Source organism: Oncorhynchus nerka, linkage group LG23, assembly GCF_034236695.1.
Source record: "Oncorhynchus nerka isolate Pitt River linkage group LG23, Oner_Uvic_2.0, whole genome shotgun sequence".
Taxonomy (NCBI): domain Eukaryota; kingdom Metazoa; phylum Chordata; class Actinopteri; order Salmoniformes; family Salmonidae; genus Oncorhynchus; species Oncorhynchus nerka.
In genome coordinates, this window is record NC_088418.1 from 27,880,532 (window position 1) to 27,901,611 (window position 21,080).

Here is a 21,080-nt window from a genome sequence, read left to right on the forward strand (position 1 = left end):
TTGTCTTGCCCATTCACCCTCTTAATGGCACATACATCCATTTCTCAATTGTCTCAAGGCTTAAAAATCCTTCTTTAACCTGTCTCCTCCCCTTCACCTACACTGATTGAAGTGGATTTAACAAGTGACATCAATAAGACATTATTGCTTTCACCTGGATTCACCTGGTCAGTCCATGTCATGGAAAGAGCAGGTGTTCTTAATGTTTTGTACACTCAGTGTATAGTAAGACAGAGGGGCGCTGTTTCGCTCACTCGGATGCTTTGTTCGGTGAGATATTTTCAGCCAATTGCGAATTAAAGAAAATTTGGCGGGATGCTGGAATTATTTTGGATGAACGTGTGAAGGTAACCTACTTTTTGAAGTGATTTGTTTGGCAATCAGATGAAAACATCTGGACTAGTTGTGTTCATGGCACATTAAAAGGTAATTCATTTTTACAGATAAATTATGTCTTTACTATAAAACCCATGAAAAAATGTGTTTGCATGCGTTTGGGGCCTTCAAACCACTAAGTCTGCCCTCGGGCGGGTGGTTGAGAGAACTTGGATCGCGTTCATCAGGGCACACCATAGCAAAAAGTTTTGCAACAGTAAACTAGAACTCCCCATTTCACTCTGCTTCATACTTTATTCTTTAGTTTCCTGCCTTGAGAACATGACCCTTGTGTAGCTGCTAGTTCCTGGCTCCTTCGTGTTTTTTGCTTGCATTGTTCTCCACAATTGTAATAAAGTACATAATACATTTTATTCGTAACTGACTATATGCAGGTTGTTCTGGGGCACTCATTCAAACAAGACCACAGTGTTGCCAGGTTCATGATTCTCACGTACATTAGGGATGCTCTTTCTTTGGGCAGCTGGCAGACTATTATTCTTTATGGTGTTTGAAAATACAATTTGAGAAATTGGCGAGTGGAAATAATTAATTGTATGCAGAGCAAGTGTTGGCAACAAAGTAGATTATTATTCCAATAGCTTTAGGGTTACCTTAGGGTAGGTTTAGATTAACAATTAGGGGAGGCTAAGTGTGTATTTTAGAGTTATTCCATCTGCACTGCAATGTCATTTCCCCCTTCTCGTCATTAGACAGTTTATGGGATTGAAATTGCATAGTTTGGCCATTCCCATTCCAATGATATTCAATGACAATGTCTTGGAGAGGAGAAGCTTCGGGGTATGTCAGTTTTAATATTGTTAACAACTGATAAAACACAAACATTCTGAGTAAACCCGCAGTGTGGTTTTCGTTTAGCTGCAATCGAGTTGGGGCCTTCCGTCCTCCCCCACCCTTCCGATAGATTATCAGAAGGACATGACGCCCCCACAGCCAAGTTTGGACACACCTACTCATTCAAGGGGTTTTCTTTATTGTTACTATTTTCTACATTGTAGAATAATAGTGAAGATGTCAAAACTATGAAATAACACATATGGAAACATGTAGTAACCAAAAAAAAGAGCTACGCAAATCAAAATAGATTTTAGATTCTTCAAAGTAGCCACCCTTTGCCATGTTGACAGCTGCTTTTCCTTAATTTTGCGGTCCAACTCATCCCAAAACATCTCAATTGGTTTGAGGTCAGGTGATTATGGAGGCCAGCGGTTGGATCCAAAAATCTCAGACCAAACAACTGATTTTCACCGGTACAATGTCCAGTGCTCGTGTTTCTTGGCCCAATCAATTCGACCATGAAGGCCTGATTCATGCAGTCTCCTCTGAACAGTTGATGTTGAGATGTGTCTGTTACTTGAACTATGAGAAGCATTTATTTGGGCTGCAATTTCTGAGGCTGGTACCTCTGATGAACTTATCTTCTGCAGCAGAGGTAACTCTGGGTCTTCCTTTCCTGTGGCGGTCCTCATGAGAGCCAGTTTCATCTTATCGCTTGATGGTTTTTGCAACTGTACTTGAAGAAACTTTCAAAGTTCTTGAAATGTTCCACATTGACTGACCTTCATGTCTTATAGTAATGATGGACTGTTGCCTCTCTTTGCTTATTTGAGCTGTTCTTGCCATAATATGGACATGGTTTTTTAGCAAATAGAGCTGTCTTCTGTATACCACTCCTACCTTGTCACAACAGGACTGATTGGCTCAAACACCTTAAGAAGGAAATAAATTCCACAAATGAACTTTTAACTAGGCACGCCTGTTAATTGAAATGCATTCCAGGTGACTACCTCATGAAGCTAGTTGAGAAAATGTCAAGAGTGTGAAAATGTGTCATCAAGGCAAAGGGTGGCTACTTTGAAGAATCTCAAATATGAAATATTTGGTTACTACACGATTCCATATGTGTTATTTCATAGTTTTGATGTCTTCGCTATTATTTTACGTTGTAGATTTATTTATTTTTTTAAAGGTAAACCCTGGAATGAGTAGGTGTGTCCAAACTTTTGACTGGTACTGTATATGTCACAGGCATATGTCACGGGTGCATACTGTATACTTTTGATGGTCTCGAAGTACTCGAGAGCACATCATAAATCGATCAACTCCAAGAAATTGGTGTACGATACACTACATGGACAGACTAAATGTGCATGCAGTGCTTTCTGACTGACAACCATACTGTAATTGAACTAATAATTTGCTTGCACACAACTCAGATTCAGTGCAACATTCCAAGGTATGTTGGTAAGGACTGGCTTTAAACCATTGGGAGAGAACAGTAGAATGAAAATGTTGGCGCCACAATGACCACATCCTTTGTCTGGCCTGTTGTAAATGGTAAGAGTACGCTCTCTTGTGTACTAAGCATGTATTGCAATGAAAAGCAAACAAGTGAACATGGCCTACAGTCCACAAATAGGTCAAGGGAAAGGAAAAGGGGTTACCTAGTCAGTTGTACAACTGAATGCATTCAACCTAAATGTGTCTTCCGCATTTAAAACAACCCGTCTGAATCAGAGAGGTGCAGGGGGCTGCCTTAATCCTGAGTGGCGCAGTGGTCTAAGGCACTGCATCTCAGTGCTAGAGGCGTCACTACAGACCCTGGTTCGATCCCACAGGATCCCACCCGGGAGTCCCACAGGGCGGCCCACAATTGTCTCAGCGTCATCCGGGTTAGTGGAGGGTTTTGCCGGGGTAGGCTGTAATTGTAAATAAGAATTTGTTCATGACTTGCCTAGTTAAATAAAAATAAAATAGAATGACATCCATGTCTTAGGTGCCCGGGGAACAGTCAGTTAACTGCCTTGCTCAGGAGCAGAACGACAGATTTTTACCTTGTCAGCTCAGGGATTCGATCCAGCAACCTTTTGGTTACTGGCCCAACTCTCCTACCCACCATTTTACAAATAACTTTAAGAGCATTGTTTTAACCGTCATATAGGCAATATGAAGTCCACAAACCCCGAACAAGCCTCAATCCCGTTTATTGAGTATTGAACTGTAATACAAAAGGGATAAACCAAACAATACACATTGGTTTAATTGTCTGGTCTCTGAGATGCTTACCTTTGCAATGCAGAGTACATGCCAACAACTGGAATTATATGAACACATACCAGGCCAAATATAGAGACACATATGGCCCTGACACAGACATAACTTCATCAGGAAGCAAAAGGTGCTGGTGAGGCCAGGTCAGGACCTAGGCTATAGAGAACCAGGTCCTCATCTCACGACAGGATAGGGACCAGCTCACAAGGTGCCTTCAGATGGAGATGGGGACAGGGCCAGAGGGAGAAAGGAGACCTCCTGGGAAGGGAGGGAGGGAGAAGGCCCATCATTGGTTCATATGTCCTATCACATCTAATAACAAATGTTCAGTAATGAGAGCTCTTCTCTTCTACACTGTGATGGTCCAAGACTCCTCGCCTCTCTTTTGAAATAATTTCAGGCATGGCTGCGGACACGACTACTTCTTCTGTTTGTTTTTTTTAACCATGTAAGTTCTTATTTAGCCTAGATTTACAGGCTTCCTCCAGAGACTTGGAAGGATGCCATCGGAAGACTATGTCTTCGTAAATAACCGGTCATTTCTGAATCGTCAAATAAAAGTCTATCCATAAGTACTGGGCTCTGTAGGGCACTCATCCAGGTGCATCCTCAGCAACCCTCGCCTTTGGCGACCCATGAGTTTCTGCTGGCCAGGTTTCGGACGTGTACAGAAGGGCCAGAACCCGTAAAGATACACCTCGGCAAACAGTTCCTGCTCACCTTCAGGCCCTTGGCATCCCAAAATGTTGGCAACCTCTGCAGGTATTCCGGGTTTCAGGGACACAGGCCGGACTAGGTCGTGGTTCTCCTGGAGAGTGTAAACGGAAAGCACAGAGATGGCATGCTGCGCTGGTAGGAGAATGCGGGGAGGAGGAGCATCGCCGTACACGTTTAAGAGATTCCACGAAAGGGAGCAGAAGACCCATCAGTGAGGCAAACCTATCAGAATGGTGACCAAGTTTCAGACCACTCAACACAGAGGAACCTACAAGGATGCTGGGATTGGCAGTCACAAGGTTGGTCTTGTTGCCAAAATATCTCTCATAGCCTTTGTTCAAAGGGGGAGAGAGAGAGGGGGGAGAGAGACTGGGGTGGGGAGAGATGGGGAAGAGATAGAGAGGGTGGGGTAGAGAGAAGAGGGAGAGATGAGGAAGAGAGAGGAGATATTGAAAGAGGGGGTGAGAGAGAGAGTGGGCCCACCATGTAATTTCAACATGAACAATTGGGAAATATTTGGTTGAGAGGAAGTCTTCAGACGTGCCCCCAACATCAGTCAAATGGTGGTGAGATCTGATCGTCCAACAGTGCCACGTAGTACTTTTCTAGACAATGTGCCGGACGGCAACTTCACGAACAAACGCACAATGTTCAATCACCTTATTACAGGCAAGGCCATTTACGATTAAGGGCATCATTACATGTTCCACAAAAAAATGTGATATACCCGATCAAGTGTATTTGTGGTCGATGCTATTGTAGGAAAAATGAAACAAGCTCTGAAAACAAGGACAGCAGAACACAGGAGTAATATCAGGACCCTTGACCAGAGAAACCCTGTGCCTGCGCATTTCATGGAGGCTCGTCACAACATTAGCTCTTTGAAACACATTGGCATTGAACATGTTAAGACTCCTAGGAGGGGCAGAGATACTGATAAACTATTATTGAGAAGAGAATTGTGTTAGATTCACCGTTTGTGTACCATGTCTCATAGAGGTATGAACCAAGAGTTTGACATCAGACCATTTCTTACAGAAATATGTCACTTTGATTTGTGTTGCCTTCCAGGTCACCTACTTGGTCATTTTAGTTTTAGTTCCTTCTCCACTGTTCCTTCTCACTTCATTTGACCTGACCTTGGGCCGAATTCCTCGCTCCTCCCTAGTCCATGGCTGTCCTACCTTATCAGTGACTGAAACCAGACTGTTGCCTTTTGCCTAACCTCCTTAAGAGCCATGCTATTTAACAATAACATGTTTGACAGAATGTAACATTTCTGCACTCCTTCTTGTCTCAGTCAGTAATTTTCCATACACCTCGTTATTATCCACCCTCCATTGACCCCAACATATACAGTAGCAGTCAAAAGTTTGGACACACCTACTCATTCAAGGGTTTTTCTTTAGTTTTACCATTTTCTACATTGTAGAATAATAGTGAAGACATCAAAACTATGAAATAACACATATGGAATCATGAGGTAACCAAAAAAAATCTAAATATTTTTTATATTTGAGATTCTTCAAAGTACCCAATGTATGCCTTGATGACAGCTCTGCACACTCTTGGCATTCTCTCAACCAGCTTCACCTGTAATGCTTTCCCAACTAGAGGTTGACCGATTAATCGGAATGGATGATTAATTAGGGACGATTTCAAGTTTTCATAACATTTTTTTGTTGTAATTATTATTTTTTATAGATTTTTTATACCTTTATTTAACTAGGCAAGTCAGTTAAGAACACATTCTTATTTTCAATGACGGCCTAGGAACGGTGGGTTAACTGCTTTGTTCAGGAGCAGAACGACAGATTTTCACCTTGTCAGCTCGGGGGATTCAATCTTGCAACCTTACAGTTAACTAGTCCAATGCAATAATGACCTGCCTCTCTCTCGTTGCACTCCACAAGGAGACTGCCTGTTACGCAAATGCAGTAAGCCAAGGTAAGTTGCTAGCTAGCATTAAACTTATCTTATAAAAAACAATCAATCATAATCACTAGTTAACTACACATGGTTGATATTACTAGATATTATCTAGCATGTCCTGCATTGCATATAATCTGACTGAGCATACAAGCAAGTATCTAAGTATCTGACTGAGCGGTGGTAGGCAGAAGCAGGCGCATAAACATTCATTCAAACAGCACTTTCGTACGTTTTGCCAGCAGCTCTTCGTTGTGCGTCAAGCATTGCGCTGTTTATGACATTCAAGCCTATCAATGATGAGGCTGGTGTAATGGCTGGAAGTGAAATGGCTGGCTAGTTAGCGCGCGCTAATAGCGTTTCAAATGTCTCCCATTCTCTGCATGGGTAACGCTGCTTCGATGGTGGCTGTTGTCGTTGTGTTGCTGGTTCGAGCCCAGGGAGGAGCGAGGAGAGGGACGGAGGTTAATGAATAAGAACATCTAATAGTCAAAGGTTAATGAAATAAAAAATGGTATAGAGGGAAATAGTCCTATAATTCCTATAATAACTACAATCTAAAACTTCTTACATGGGAATATTGAAGGCTCATGTTAAAAGGAACCACCAGCTTTCATATGTTCTCATGTTCTGAGCAAGGAACTGAAACGTTAGCTTTCTTACATAGCACATATTGCACTTTTACTTTCGTCTCCAACACTTTGTTTTTGCATTATTTAAACCAAATTGAACTTGTTTCATTATTTACTTGAGGCTAAATTTATTTTATTGATGTATTATATTAAGTTAAAATAAGTGTTCATTCAGTATTGTTGTAATTGTCATTATTACAAATACATTTTGTTTTAAATCGGCCGATTAATCGGTATCGGCTTTTTTGGTCCTCCAATAATCGGTATCTGCGTTGAAAAATCATAATTGGTCGACCTCTATTCCCAATAGTCTTGAAGGAGTTCCCACATATGCTGAGCACTTGTTGGATGCTTTTCCTTCACTCTGCGGTCCAACTCATCCCAAACCATCTCAATTGGGTTGAGGTTGGGTGATTGTAGAGTCCAGGTCATGTGATGCAGCACTCCATCACTCACCTACTTTGTCAAATAGCCCTTACACAACCTGGAGGTGTGTTTCGGGTCATTGTCCTGTTGAAAAACAAATGATAGTCCCACTAAGCGCAAACCAGATGGGATGGCGTATCGCTGCAGAATGCTGTGGTAGCCATGCTGGTTAAGTATGCCTTGAATTCACAGTGTCACCAGCAAAGCACCCCCACACCATCTATTAATATTCATTATTTGTTTCTAAACCGGTATCTCTTTGTTCTCAGTTTTTTTTATAACATTCATTTTTATTTTATTTAACTTGACAAGTCCGTTACAATGCCGGCCAACCAAAAGGCAAAAGGCCTCCTGCGGGGACGGGGATTATTTTTTATTTTATTAAATAAATACAATATAAATATAGGACAAAACACACATCACAACAAGAGAGACACAACACTACATAAAGAGAGACCTAAGACAACAACATAACAAGGCAGCAACACAGCATGGTAGCAACACAACATGACATCAACATGGTAGCAACACAACAACATGGTACAAAGATTATTGAGCAAAGTCAACAGCACAAAGGTCAAGAAGGTAGAGACAACAATACATCATACAAAGCAGCCACAACTGTCAGTAAGAGTGTCCATGATCGAGTCTTCGAATGAAGAGATTGAGATAAAACCGTCCCGTTTGAGTGTTTGTTGCAGCTCGTTCCAGTCGCTAGCTGCAGCGGACTGAAAAGACGAGCGATCCAGGGATGTGTGTGCTTTGAGGACCTTTAACAGAACGTGACTGGCAGAGTGGGTGTTGTATGTGGATGTACGTCATCACTGCGAAACATTTTGCATTGCGTAGCTTCAAAGATGTTGGTTTCTTTTGAGCTCATCTGTTTGAGGGCGCTGTTCACGTCAGTGAATGGGAGAACACTGCAGGTGCAGCCCTTTCCGAATCTGACCGCAAAGACATGTACAGCGGTGGGCAATGGAGGGTTTCTAACCAACAGCAGCAGTGATCTGGAAATGTAATTGATATTCTATATTCCCCGTGAAGTAGCCACCTGCGGGTACAAACCACTTTCACATATTGGACACAAAACACTCTGTAATTATAACTAAGCATGTGCTGACAAATCATAAGCCATGCTAGGCCCTACATTCATTCATTAATTACACGCATAAATCATGTGTACATATAAACACAAATCTCCTTATGATTCATACCAGTTTGTTGGTTACCTGGACAAACATGTTGAACAGTTTGGAGGTGAACAGGAGATGTTTCTTGTCGCAGTCATAAGTGACGTTTGACCACAACGGGATGTTGGCTTGGGTCACAACAGCCCTGGAGCGCCCGTGACATGTCTTGGCCAACTGAGACCTGGGAAGTTAGCCATAACGCACTAATAGTTGCCTAATTGATGTCGTATCAACCGGGGGGTGCATGTGTTAACTCAATTTCCCAAAGTTACTGATGTTTCTCTCATGTCTCTCCCAGGGTTTCCCTACCTGCTCCTGGTTACTGTATTTGACGCTTGCAGTTCTTTGTCAGGATATAAGGTCAATGTCCTTTTGTTTCCATGAATCCTTTCACACCTGGGTATAAAGATAAGTCTATCCTTGCATTCGGTACAGTCAATCACTACGGTTCTCGGCCATTAGCTTCGCCCACGACCGCCTTGTGAACTACAATCCCGACGCAGTGTTTTAACGTTTCGAAAGGTCAATAATCATCGCTCGCGATACAGCTTTCAATACGTATGACCCTTATCTTGCATCAGCGAGAAAGAATCCTTCCAATAAAAAATATACACTTACTGTAGCAATCTTGCACATTATCTACACAGCTATGGGTGCCTCCATCCAACGTGTGCTTTCACACAGGTATTTGGAGCATTCTAGACAGATAATCAATTTAACAGTTTTTACAATTATTATTATTGTTTCTCACTGATATGACAGATAAGATCATTATGCTTCCAAAATCGTACAGCAAGCGATGCATGTTAATGTTCGGTCTGAGGGTCGGGAATCTTAACAAAACTCCCCCTTCGGAAAGTATTCAGACCCCTTGACCTTTTCCACATTTTGTTAGGTTACAGCCTTATTCTAAAATTGGTTGAATTGTTTTCCCCCTCATCAATCTACACACAATACCCAATAACGACAAAGCAATACGTTTTTATTTTTTTGCTAATTTATCAAATAAAATAAATAGGAAATCACATTTACATAAGTATTCAGACCCTTTAATCAGTACTTTGTTGAAGCACCTTTGGCAGCGATTACAGCCTCGATTCTTCTTGGGTATGACCCTACAAGCTTAGCACACCTGTTTTGGGGGAGTTTCTCTCATTCTTCTCTGCAGATACTCTTATGCTCTGTCAAGTTGGATGGGGAGCGTTGCTGCACAGCTATTTTCAGGTCTCTCCAGAGATGTTCGATCGGGTTCAAGCCCAGTCATGGGAAAGCCATAAATTAGGGCCTAATGAATTGATTTCAATTGACTGATTTCCTGATGTGAACTGTAACTCAGTAAAATTGTTGCATGTTGCGTTTTATATTTTTGTTCTATGACAGCTATGAGTCTTTCTGGATAAGTCTTAAAGAGCTTTGCACACCTGAATTGTACAATATTTGCACATTATTCTATTTAAAATTCTTTAAAGTTAATTGATCATTGCTAGACAGCCATTTTCAAGTCTTGCCATAGAATGTCAAGCAGATTTAAGTCAAAGCTGTAACTAATCCACTCAATAACAGTCAATGTTGTCTTGGTTAGCAACTCCAGTGTATATTTAGCCTTGTGTTTTGGGTTATTGTCCTGCTGAACAATTACAAGCATTCCCATAACATAATGCAGCCACCAGGATCCTTGGAAATATGGAGTTGTACTCAGTAATATGGTGTATTGAATTTGCCCCAATCATAACACTTTGTATTCAAGGCAAGAAGTAAATTCAGTAAATTACAGTATTACTTTTGTACCTTGTTGCAAACAGGATGCATGTTTTGGAATATTTTTTATTCTGTGCAGGCATCCTTCTCTGCCACTATTTTAAAGTCACCATAGGCCTCATGGTGAAATCCCTGACCGGTTTCCTTCCTCTCTGGCAACGGAGTTAGGAAGGATGCCTGTATCTTTGTAGTGACTAGGTGCATTAATAATGTCAACATGCTCAAAGGGATATTCAATGTCTTTTTTTTTTATATACATCTACCAATAGGTGCCCATTTTGCAAAACATTGGAAAACCTCCCAGGTCTTTGTGGTTGAATCGGTGTTTGAAATTCATAGTTTGACTGAGAGACCTTACAGATAATTGTATGTGTGGGGTACAAAGATGAAGTAGTCATTCAAAAATCATGTTAAACACTATCATTGTAGAGTGAGTCCATGCAACTTATGTGACTTAATTTATCTAACTTATTTAGGCTTGCCATAACAAAGGGGTTGAGCACTTAAACGAAAAGCTGAAACATCGGAGTCTATCAATGTACAAATTCCTAAAAACAGTCTCTGGCCTACACAAAATACCACAGTAGAACTATCTCAATGTAATAAATGTTTATTTAATTCAACCTGTAAGACAACAAAAAGTGGGAAAAGTAAAGGGTTGTGAGAATACATTCTGAAGGCACTGAACAAGTTGTGGTATTTTTTCAATTGGTATTGGTGGCAATAGAAAAAAACTTCAGAACATAGTATAACGTCACAGACGGAGACTGAACCTTGACTGTTTTGGGTCCATTTAAAAAAAAATAAACATTGAAAAGGGGGAAGGGGGGTGGATGGGCGACTCATTTCTTGGTCGTCTCCTCCTCCTTTGACAAAGTCTTGATGAACTCTTCCTTCTTGGCCGCTATGCGCTCCTCTCTGCGCTTGCGGGCCTCCTTTGTCTTCGAGCGACGAGCCTCGGCCTGGTCACTGGTGTGCGAGAAACAGATGAGAGGTTACAGAACGCAAATGATAGATTCTAAAGGACTCCTATTCAATTAATACAGGGCTAGGTTTAAATCTGGGTTAGTTAGTCAAGAACTAAACATTTGATTTCATTGATAAACCTCATCTGAAGTGTAAATTAACCATAGTCCAGGAATTATGAGAGCCATATTATCATTTGTTTTGGCTAGGTAACAAGCAGAGGTTGATGGGAGTTGTAGTGTCGACTTACGACAGGAGCTTCTTGCGAGCCTTGTCTGCCTTCAGCTTGTGAATGTGTTCCATTAGGATGCGCTTGTTCTTGAAGACATTACCCTTCACCTTCAAGTAGAGACTGTGGTACCTGGAGAGAAAAAGTGTACTGGGAGTTGAGGACAAGCCAATGTTCCCACTCATATCACAAACATTCCAGACACATTCTGTGCATAATACAAAATCAGTATGTCCTATTGAGATGGTTCATTAGACGTTCAACACTTCACCAGGGTTACACAATGTTCCCAAGGACAAAACTACAGTTCACCGATTACAAGTATCATTCTCAAGAACAGATAATGGACTTCACTACAATCTTGACTTTAAGATGCTTTTGTGGTTTGAATACTAATTTCAGGGTCATTGTTGTATTTTGCACCACATTTCATTACAAAGCGATACATTTGTTGAAAAACTATAACATTTCACAGTCTTTTCCAGGATAACATTCTTCCTCAATTGCAACCAGATGACTCAGACATCTAAGTGTAGACTAACATGTGCCTGTCGATTTTCTTGGACTCCCTGTAACGCCGCAGTAGGCGCCGCAGGATCCTCATGCGTCGCATCCACGAGAGCTTCTCTGGCATACGGGCGTTGGCTGTACCCTTCCTCTTACCTGGGCAGGGGGAGAATCATCATCATATAGTAACACAGCCCAGCAATAGGTCAACACCCTGAACAGGTCATTTGTTAATTAAAACCTCGTCATCATTGGATTTATAGATTTCTGATTCCCTCCCCTTTTTTTAGCACTGGTGATATATGAAAATAATATACAAAGAGGTCTACAGGACCCAGACATTTTCTATCAACTGTCCAGATATTTCAATAAGTACATTTGTTTTAGCTAGCCCGGTGCACCAATTGGGTTGAGATTGAACATTACAACCAATGGAATGATCTTGAATGTGCAAACTCACCCCCCTGGCGAGCTAAAACAAATGCAACTTCTCAATTCAAATGAGGGAGAGAAGGGGACAGGGAGCCACTTTGAACAATGTTATCACGGCCATGATGTTGGCTATATGATGGGATGACCGTGTTGAGAACCTCTCTGTACCCACCTATGCCCGTGTGGCGTCCCTTGCGGCGTGCCAGCGTGTTCTTGCGGCAGCGGGCACGGGAATGCACCGTCACAGGCTTCCTGATGATCAGACCATCCTTCACCAGCTTGCGAATTTGCTGGCCTGCAGGGGTAGACAAGTTGATTAACTTGTATGTGGTCATCCTTGTCCCATGGTCTATTTCGGTATATGCATCTTACAAGAACACAACTATTGGTACCTTGGAACATTTCCCTGCTGCACAACACATGAACTTTCCAGAATGTCAAAGACAGACACGGGCAGTTTTTTTGAGAGCCCCAATGCTTGTTTTAAATGTTAACATGCATCGCTTGCCGTACGGTTTTGGAAACATAAGGAACTAATCTTTCATATCAGCGAGAAATCATTTTCTGAAAACAAAAGGTTGAATTACTACACACTTGTGTGGCTAGGGTTCTGTGAGGGTTGAAAATATGCTTGGTCTATCATGAGGGTGTCTGTGTGAGTTAAAAGTAACATAAGTGGAAAATGGCTAACCTTGGGTGTAGGCAGTTAATGAGTTGCGGGGGACACATACAGAACGTAGTGTAGAGAACAAACTGTATTTTGTTAGATAACAGGAGCCAGGTGTGTGATAACTGTATTGAGAGTATGAGCGCATAGATATTCTACACAGCTACAACGCCTGACCGCTGAAGCGCCTAGGGGATGGGACCAGTTAGTGCGCCAACAATCAACGATAGGCTGAGTGAGTTTAAACCACGCCCAGTCTCTACTCTGACAAGCCGGCTCGGAAGCAGGAACTACTTCTGTCAGAGTATATTATAATAACTTTGTCAGGAACAAGTCAGTTCTCTGTACTGCCCTGTGTGGTATTACAGCGGACCAGTATATCCGAAAATTGCATTTACCACTTATTGCTTAGCTAATAAAAAGTACATAGTATACAATCGGTGGCTCAGTGTCATACTTGTTCTGATACCAGATTCGAATTGACGCAACCCTTAACAGTTCCCACACGGCCATATTTCCATGTTACAGCACTTGTTTACAGAAAAATGACTGAAGACATAGTCGACTGTCTGTGCTAACTAGCTACTTAACCTCTGAACAACTGTGTGTAAACAGAAGATGGACGGCAGAAATGTGTTGTCACTGAAAAATACTATTGGCTGCAACTGTGTTAAAACAGTGTACAGTAAGTGTATATTTTGCATTTGTGAAATAATTTAGATGTGATATGATAGTAGAGGGTTTTATGTTTCTAGAGCAGTGCGTCAAACGCGATTAGATTTTTTTTTTTTGCTGCCAGGTCCAATTCACCTCTAAACAGGCTTCTTTGGTACATTATTGGGCTAGTCTCCCTAGCATGGAGGTGTAAAGAGGAGTGTCTTACGGGAGTTAGCGTTGGCAATCTCATTGGTTTCATTGGGGTCCAGCCATACCTTCTTCTTGCCACAGCGCAAGACGCTGGACGCCAATCGCTTCTGAAGCCTGAGCATGCTGGGTAAAGCAAAAAAAAACGTGATTACCATCCAAATGAATAGCCTTCAATTGCAGACATAAATAAGCGTTACACTACTAACTAATAGCAATGGGTAGTTTGCAACACAGCCAGGCTTCATACCCTGATGTATTTGCTGGTTTTACAGTACAATAACAACAAACAGATTCAGAGTGGTTGGGTTAAATCGGGAATACCCATTTTGGTTGAACGCATTCAATTGTGCAACTCCCTTTCCTTAACCAGCTAGCTGGCTTTGTAGTCTGGTCTCATAGACCTGTTGTAACATAGTAAATGTAAACCCGGGAAACTCAAATGAATATGATGTTATGTTTGGTATGGTTACATAAGACAGATTACTTAATTTAATGCAAAAACCAATCGAGGCTGGTTGATCAGGTGGATGGTTGGACATATATGGCGAACTTATAGTATGTTCGAATCTCATCATGGACAACTTTAGAATTTGAGAAACTACTTTTTAACTACTTACAAAGTTAGCAAACCCTAGCCTAGTTAACATTAGCTATCACAAATTGTAATTCGTAACACATCGCATGCATTGTCATTCTTAAAATAACACACTAATTGTAATTATTAATAGATCACCCAGAATGGATGGACATCCACAAATATTTAATGCATACCACATGAAAACATTTAACAAATTAGTATTTTGGCTTTACATACAGAATACAAAATGCTCTGAGACCAGGTTGGGCTTTGTACAACCATAAGATCACACTCTGCTTCTCTTTTAATGTGACTACTGACATGGTGGAGAGTGCAGGGAGCTATTGGGCAAATTGCTAATGTCAGTTAGCTAGTTAGCCAACCACAAGTATAAGAGCCACAAATGAAGCATGCTGATCGCTACCTAGAGATAAAGTTAGTAACCGGCTGTCTATCAAGTTAATAGTAGTTAACACTACTATTGCATTAGCTACCAACTTTGCATAGCTAGGTTCGAGTACGAGACATGTCTCGACATGTTATCTTAGATTACATTTCCGACCGTGTACAAGCCAGCGTACAGCAACATCAACTGTTTTAGCTAGCTATCATGTGATTAGTTCAATGCATTTGTGCCACATTCATTGCCTTCATGTTACCCCAAAACAGAAATACACAGGTAATTTAAACGAGTAAAGTCATGACATAGACCCTTCATGACAAGACCCTTACCTCATGACTGCGACCCTTAGAGAGAAAGGAATGACGTGTGAAGTATGGGGGCCCTACCATTATAACAGAGATAAGATTGTTATCCATTATCGAGATGTGCACGGGGCTTAAACTTAATTCGTGTTAATTAAGCAATTAATATGCGTCTGGTAGAATTTAAAGGAGTGTTTCTACATGGTTAAACATTTTAAATCCTGTGTTACGATTATACAATAATATGATTAAGTACAGTCTCACTATCCTTTGTCACAGTGGTACATTCCAAATAATACAAATTGCATTATGGGATAATCGTACTAGAGGGAACACACCACCAGATGGCACTGTTTATCTAATGATTGGTTCAGCGTCAACATTCCAATATCTCTTGTGCCATTCTCTTTTATGTACTATCTCAGTTACAAACTGTACGTTTTCCAGTAAATTCAACTAATTAAATAAACCCTTACATTTTAAAGAATGTGACACAAGCACAAAAAGTTGTTATTTTGGATGATAATGATGGTCGAGTTTGTTTTGCATGGCCCTGTGCCCCAGGTGGGTTGAAATTTCACTTGCTAATGTAATGGTCTAAAATTAGCATACTTCGACCATCTCGTCGCCATGGAAAATTATACGATGGGTGGGTTAAAATCGCATTCCAGCCGGTGTCTATTGCACAAGTTCCACCGGCTAAATCTATGACATTAAAATGACTATTTACTCTGTTCCATCTGACTGACCAATCCACTGTCTCATCAGCCCAGCCTGGCATTTTATAAACTGTAAAAAGCATCTAAACATTATCTCACATTACTTTTAGACAAACATTTAGTTTTCAACAGCACAGATTTCTGTATTTTTCTCCGACATTTGCAACATTGTTTCAATATTCAAGTTCGATTTTTATTTATTATTTTCTATTTTTTATTTCACCTTTATTTAACCAGGTAGGCTAGTTGAGAACAAGTTCTCATTTACAACTGTGACCTGGCCAAGATAAAGCATAGCAGTGTGAACAGACAACACAGAGTTAAACAATTAACAAGTCAATAACACAGTAGAAAAAAAGAGAGTCTATATACATTGTGTGCAAAAGGCATGAAGAGGTAGGCAAATAATTACAATTTTGCAGATTAACACTGGAGTGATAAATTATCAGATGGTCATGTACAGGTAGAGATACTGGTGTGCAAAAGAGCAGAAAGTAAATAAATATAAACAGTATGGGGATGAGATAGGTAAATTGGGTGGGCTATTTACCGATAGACTATGTACAGCTGCAGCGATCAGTTAGCTGCTCAGATAGCAGATGTTTGAAGTTGGTGAGGGAGATAAAAGTCTCCAACTTCAGAGATTTTTGCAATTCGTTCCAGTCACAGGCAGCAGAGAACTGGAACGAAAGGTGGCCAAATGAGGTGTTGGCTTTAGGGATGATCAGTGAGATACACCTGCTGGAGCGCGTGCTACGGGTGGGTGTTGCCATCGTGACCAGTGAACTGAGATAAGGCGGAGCTTTACCTAGCATGGACTTGAAGATGACCTGGAGCCAGTGGGTCTGACGATGAATATGTAGCGAGGGCCAGCCGACTAGAGCATACAGGTTGCAGTGGTGGGTGGTATAAGGTGCTTTAGTAACAAAACGGATGGCACTGTGATAAACTGCATCCAGTTTGCTGAGTAGAGTATTGGAAGCTATTTTGTAGATGACATCGCCGAAGTCGAGGATCGGTAGGATAGTCAGTTTTACTAGGGTAAGTTTGGCGACGTGAGTGAAGGAGGCTTTGTTGCGGAATAGAAAGCCGACTCTAGATTTGATTTTGGATTGGAGTTGTTTGATATGAGTCTGGAAGGAGAGTTTACAGTCTAGCCAGACACCTAGGTACTTATAGATGTCCACATATTCTAGGTCGGAACCATCCAGGGTGGTGATGCTAGTCGGGCGTGCGGGTGCAGGCAGCGAACGGTTGAAAAGCATGCATTTGGTTTTACTAGCGTTTAAGAGCAGTTGGAGGCCACGGAAGGAGTGTTGTATGGCATTGAAGCTCGTTTGGAGGTTAGATAGCACAGTGTCCAAGGAAGGGCAGAATGGTGTCGTCTGCGTAGAGGTGGATCAGGGAATCGCCCGCAGCAAGAGCAACATCATTGATATATACAGAGAAAAGAGTCGGCCCGATAATTTAACCCTGTGGCACCCCCATAGAGACTGCCAGAGGACCGGACAACATGCCCTCCGATTTGACACACTGAACTCTGTCTGCAAAGTAGTTGGTGAACCAGGCAAGGCAGTCATTAGAAAAACCGAGGCTACTGAGTAGATCTCCAGCTGCCCCATTTTAAGGAACGTATCGGGAGTCGGGATGAGACAGACAAGCAGGCAGTGTTTCTCAGCCAGTCGAAACCATGAATCAGTTGGCATCATTTTTATGGATATATACAAAGAAATGTCAATTGAAAAAAGGTAAAACGAAATGAAGTGCAAATAGTTTACAGTCTTTCCAGCTTCAGTTTGAAGTGATTGTGTTGGTTGTGTTGTTGGCTACCTCCTCTGAACCACATTGTCCTGGCAAGAGAGCACATTTTCTATGCCGGGAGAAATCGTGCCTAATTGGATCATTGTTATGGATGTATCCAATAAATGTCACTAGAAAGCAGCTTAAACAAATGCAAATGCTGCTACTTTGCTGTTATTCTGGCTGCACGTTGTTGACGTGACTGTAAGTTAGCCATAGTTGGCTAGCTAGCAAGCAAGGGATAAGAACGTTGCCAGCCAGTATGGCAATGGAACATTTAGAACAAATGATTGGGTCACGTCAATAGATACAGAACAAAAAGACTTAACAACTGGTTCGCGTCTCTAACAACCAAACCGATAGAACGAACGACCAGCCGGCTTGGGTAGCAACCCTAGATTTGAGTTGGGACTATATCTTGTGGATGGATAAAATAGTTAGAATAAATTAATAAAAATAATGTTTTTACTGAAAATATGTCAATCATTATTTGAATATGTTGGTAACCTCAAAGCCGGTGTTTGGGGGATATATTGGCACAGTTTGCCGGCCCTCGACTTTATCCTCCAAACACCGGCTTCGAGGGCATTATCCAATGATGCTGTAGACGGGTTGGCCAACAACATCACGAAAAGTATGCACATCGATGAAGCAGAAGGCCTTGTTGTTTTATGATTTTGAACGGTCAGATTGCTAACAAGAATTAGCAATAATTTGCCATGTGGGCAATTGTAGGTTTTATTGTATATTGTTATTGACACCATGTCTTGTTTTGAGGTGTTTCACTCCTGTCATGTCTATGCTAATTTAGCAACAAAAAAATATTAACAAGCTAACCTACAACTGTAAAGATGTATTTGAGAGAGAAGTGCTCACTGTGCAAACGTATTTATGTTTTCAATAAACATTTGGATACAATATATAATTTACATGTTGTCAACAATCTAAGGCAACCCCATCTTCTTTGCCCCTTAGTTGTGCACACATCGGTTTTGTTCAGTGTTGGAAAAAGTACACAACATTCATCCTTGAGTAAAAGTGAAGATATGAATAGAAAATGATTCAAGTGAAAGTCATCCAGTAAGATATTACTTGAGTAAAAGTCTAAAAGCACTTGGTTTTAAATATACAGTTGAAGTCTGAAGTTTACATACACTTAGGTTGGAGTCATTAAAACTCATTTTTCAACCACTCCACAAATTGCTTGTTAACAAACTATAGTTTTGGCAAGTCGGTTAGGACATATACCTTGTGCATGACACAAGTAATTTTCCCAACAATTGTTCACAGACAGATTATTTCACTTATAATTCGCTGTATCACAATTCCAGTGGGTCAGAAGTTGACATACACCAAGTTGACTGTGCCTTTAAACAGCTTGGAAAATTCCATAAAATGATGTCATGGCTTTAGAAGCTTCTGATAGGCTAATTGACATCATTTGAGTCAATTGAGTCAATTGGAGGTGTACCTGTGGATTTATTTTAAGGCCTACCTTCAAACTCAGTGCCTCTTTGCTTAACGTCATGGGAAAATCTAAAGAAATCACCCAAGACCTCAAAAACTAATGTGTAGACCTCCACAAGTCTGGTTCATCCTTGGGAGCAATTTCCAAACGCCTGAAGGTACCACGTTCAACTGTACAAACAATAGTACGCAAGTATAAACACCATGGGACCACGCAGCCGTCATACCGCTCAGGAAGGAGACGCGTTCTGTCTCCTAGAGATGAATGCACTTTGGTGCGAAAAGTCCAACTCAATCCCAGAACAGCACAGACATTGTGAAGATGCTGGAGGAAACAGGTACAAAAGTATCTATATCCACAGTAAAACGAGTCCTATATCGACATAACCTGAAAGGCCGCTCAGCAAGGAAGAAGCCACTGCTCCAAAACAGCCATAAAAAAAGACTACGGTTTGCAACTGAACGTGGGACAAAGATCGTACTTTTTGGAGAAATGTCCTCTGGTCTGATGAAACAAAAATATAACTGTTTGGCCATAATGACCATTGTTATGTTTGGAGGAAAAAGGGGGACGCTTGCAAGCCGAAGAACACCATCCCAACCGTGAAGCACGGGGGTGGCAGCATCATGTTGTGGGGTGCTTTGCTGCAGGAGCGATTGGTGCACTTTACAAAATAGATGGCATCATGAGGTAGGAAAATTACGTGGATATATTAAAGCAACATCTCAAGACATCAGTCAGGAAGTTAAAGCTTGGTCGCAAATTGGTCTTCCAAATGGACAATGATGAGCAAGGAGGCCTACAAACCGGACTCAGTTACATCAGCTCTGTCAGGAGGACTGGGCCAAAATTCACCCAACTTTTTGTGGGAAGCTTATGGAAGGCTACCAGACAGGTTTGTCCCAAGTTAAATCATTTAAAGGCAATGCTACCAAATACTAATTGAGTGTATGTAAACTTCTGACCCACTGGGAATGTGATGAAAGAAATAAAATATTAAATAAATCATTCTCTCTACTATTATTCTGACATTTCACATTCTTAAAATAAAGTGGTGATCCTAACTCACCTAAGACAGGGAATTTTTACTAGGATTAAATGTCAGGAATTGTGAAAAACTGTGTTTAAATGTATTTGGCTAAGGTGTATGTAAACTTCTGACTTCAACTGTACATAAGTATCAAAAGTACATGTAATTGCTAAAATACAACTCAAGTATCAAAAGTAAAAATATAAATAATTTCACATTCCTTATATTAAGCAATCTGTATTTTTGTTACGGATAGCAAGCGGCACACTCCAACACTCAGACATAATTTACAAACATTTGTGTTTAGTGAGTCCTCCAGATCAAAAGCAGTAGGGATGACCAGGAACGTTCTCTTGATAAGTCTGTGAACTGGACCATTTTCCTGTCCTGCTAAGCATTCGAAATGTAAAGAGTACTTTTGGGTGTCAGGGAAAAATGCATGGAGTAAAAAGTACATTATTTTCTTTAGGAATGTATTGATGTAAAAGTTGTCAAAAATATGAATAAAGTAGAGCTACTTTAAAGTATTTTTACTTAGGTACTTTACAGCACTGGTTTTGTTGCTAAACAACCAACCCGTCTATGCTATCACATCCGCAGCATCATACGCATGGCATGCTGCTGCTACCTCTCTCACTCCGACTGTACCATGACCAAATTCATAATTGACCATGACTCATGACAGTCTACTCAGGTGCTGTTCTGGTCAATGATGTATACAAACACTAGATTGGTTATGCTACTGTATGTATTGACCAATGTGAGGCTTTGAAACCACTGTCCGCCATATTGGTACGACTCACACGGAGCAGTCCTGCATAGGAATTAATGACATTCTGCAGTATTTCAATGTAATGTTTCAAGGACAAAATGACATGTATTTAAATATTTCTTCTACTTCTGTTAAAGTTCTACTTTAAGGAGCATTTTCATATATATCTATTTTTATATATGTATATATATATATTTTTTCACATAATGTAGGTTAGTTTAAAAGTATGCTTTAAGGTGTTT

General features: G+C 40.9%; 1 protein-coding gene across 1 annotated transcript; it reads right to left on the reverse strand.

The window, feature by feature from the left end:
• Window positions 1-10,693: 10,693 nt before the first annotated feature.
• LOC115106641 (large ribosomal subunit protein eL19) lies at window positions 10,694-15,149 on the reverse strand. The gene is made up of 6 exons (XM_029629562.2): window positions 15,077-15,149; window positions 13,784-13,890; window positions 12,406-12,528; window positions 11,837-11,957; window positions 11,316-11,426; window positions 10,694-11,068 (listed from the first exon to the last, which is right to left on the reverse strand). The coding sequence occupies exons 1-6, from the start codon at window positions 15,079-15,081 to the stop codon at window positions 10,942-10,944; spliced, it is 594 nt and encodes a 197-aa protein (XP_029485422.1). The 5' UTR covers window positions 15,082-15,149; the 3' UTR covers window positions 10,694-10,941.
• Between the last annotated feature and the right edge of the window lie 5,931 nt (window positions 15,150-21,080).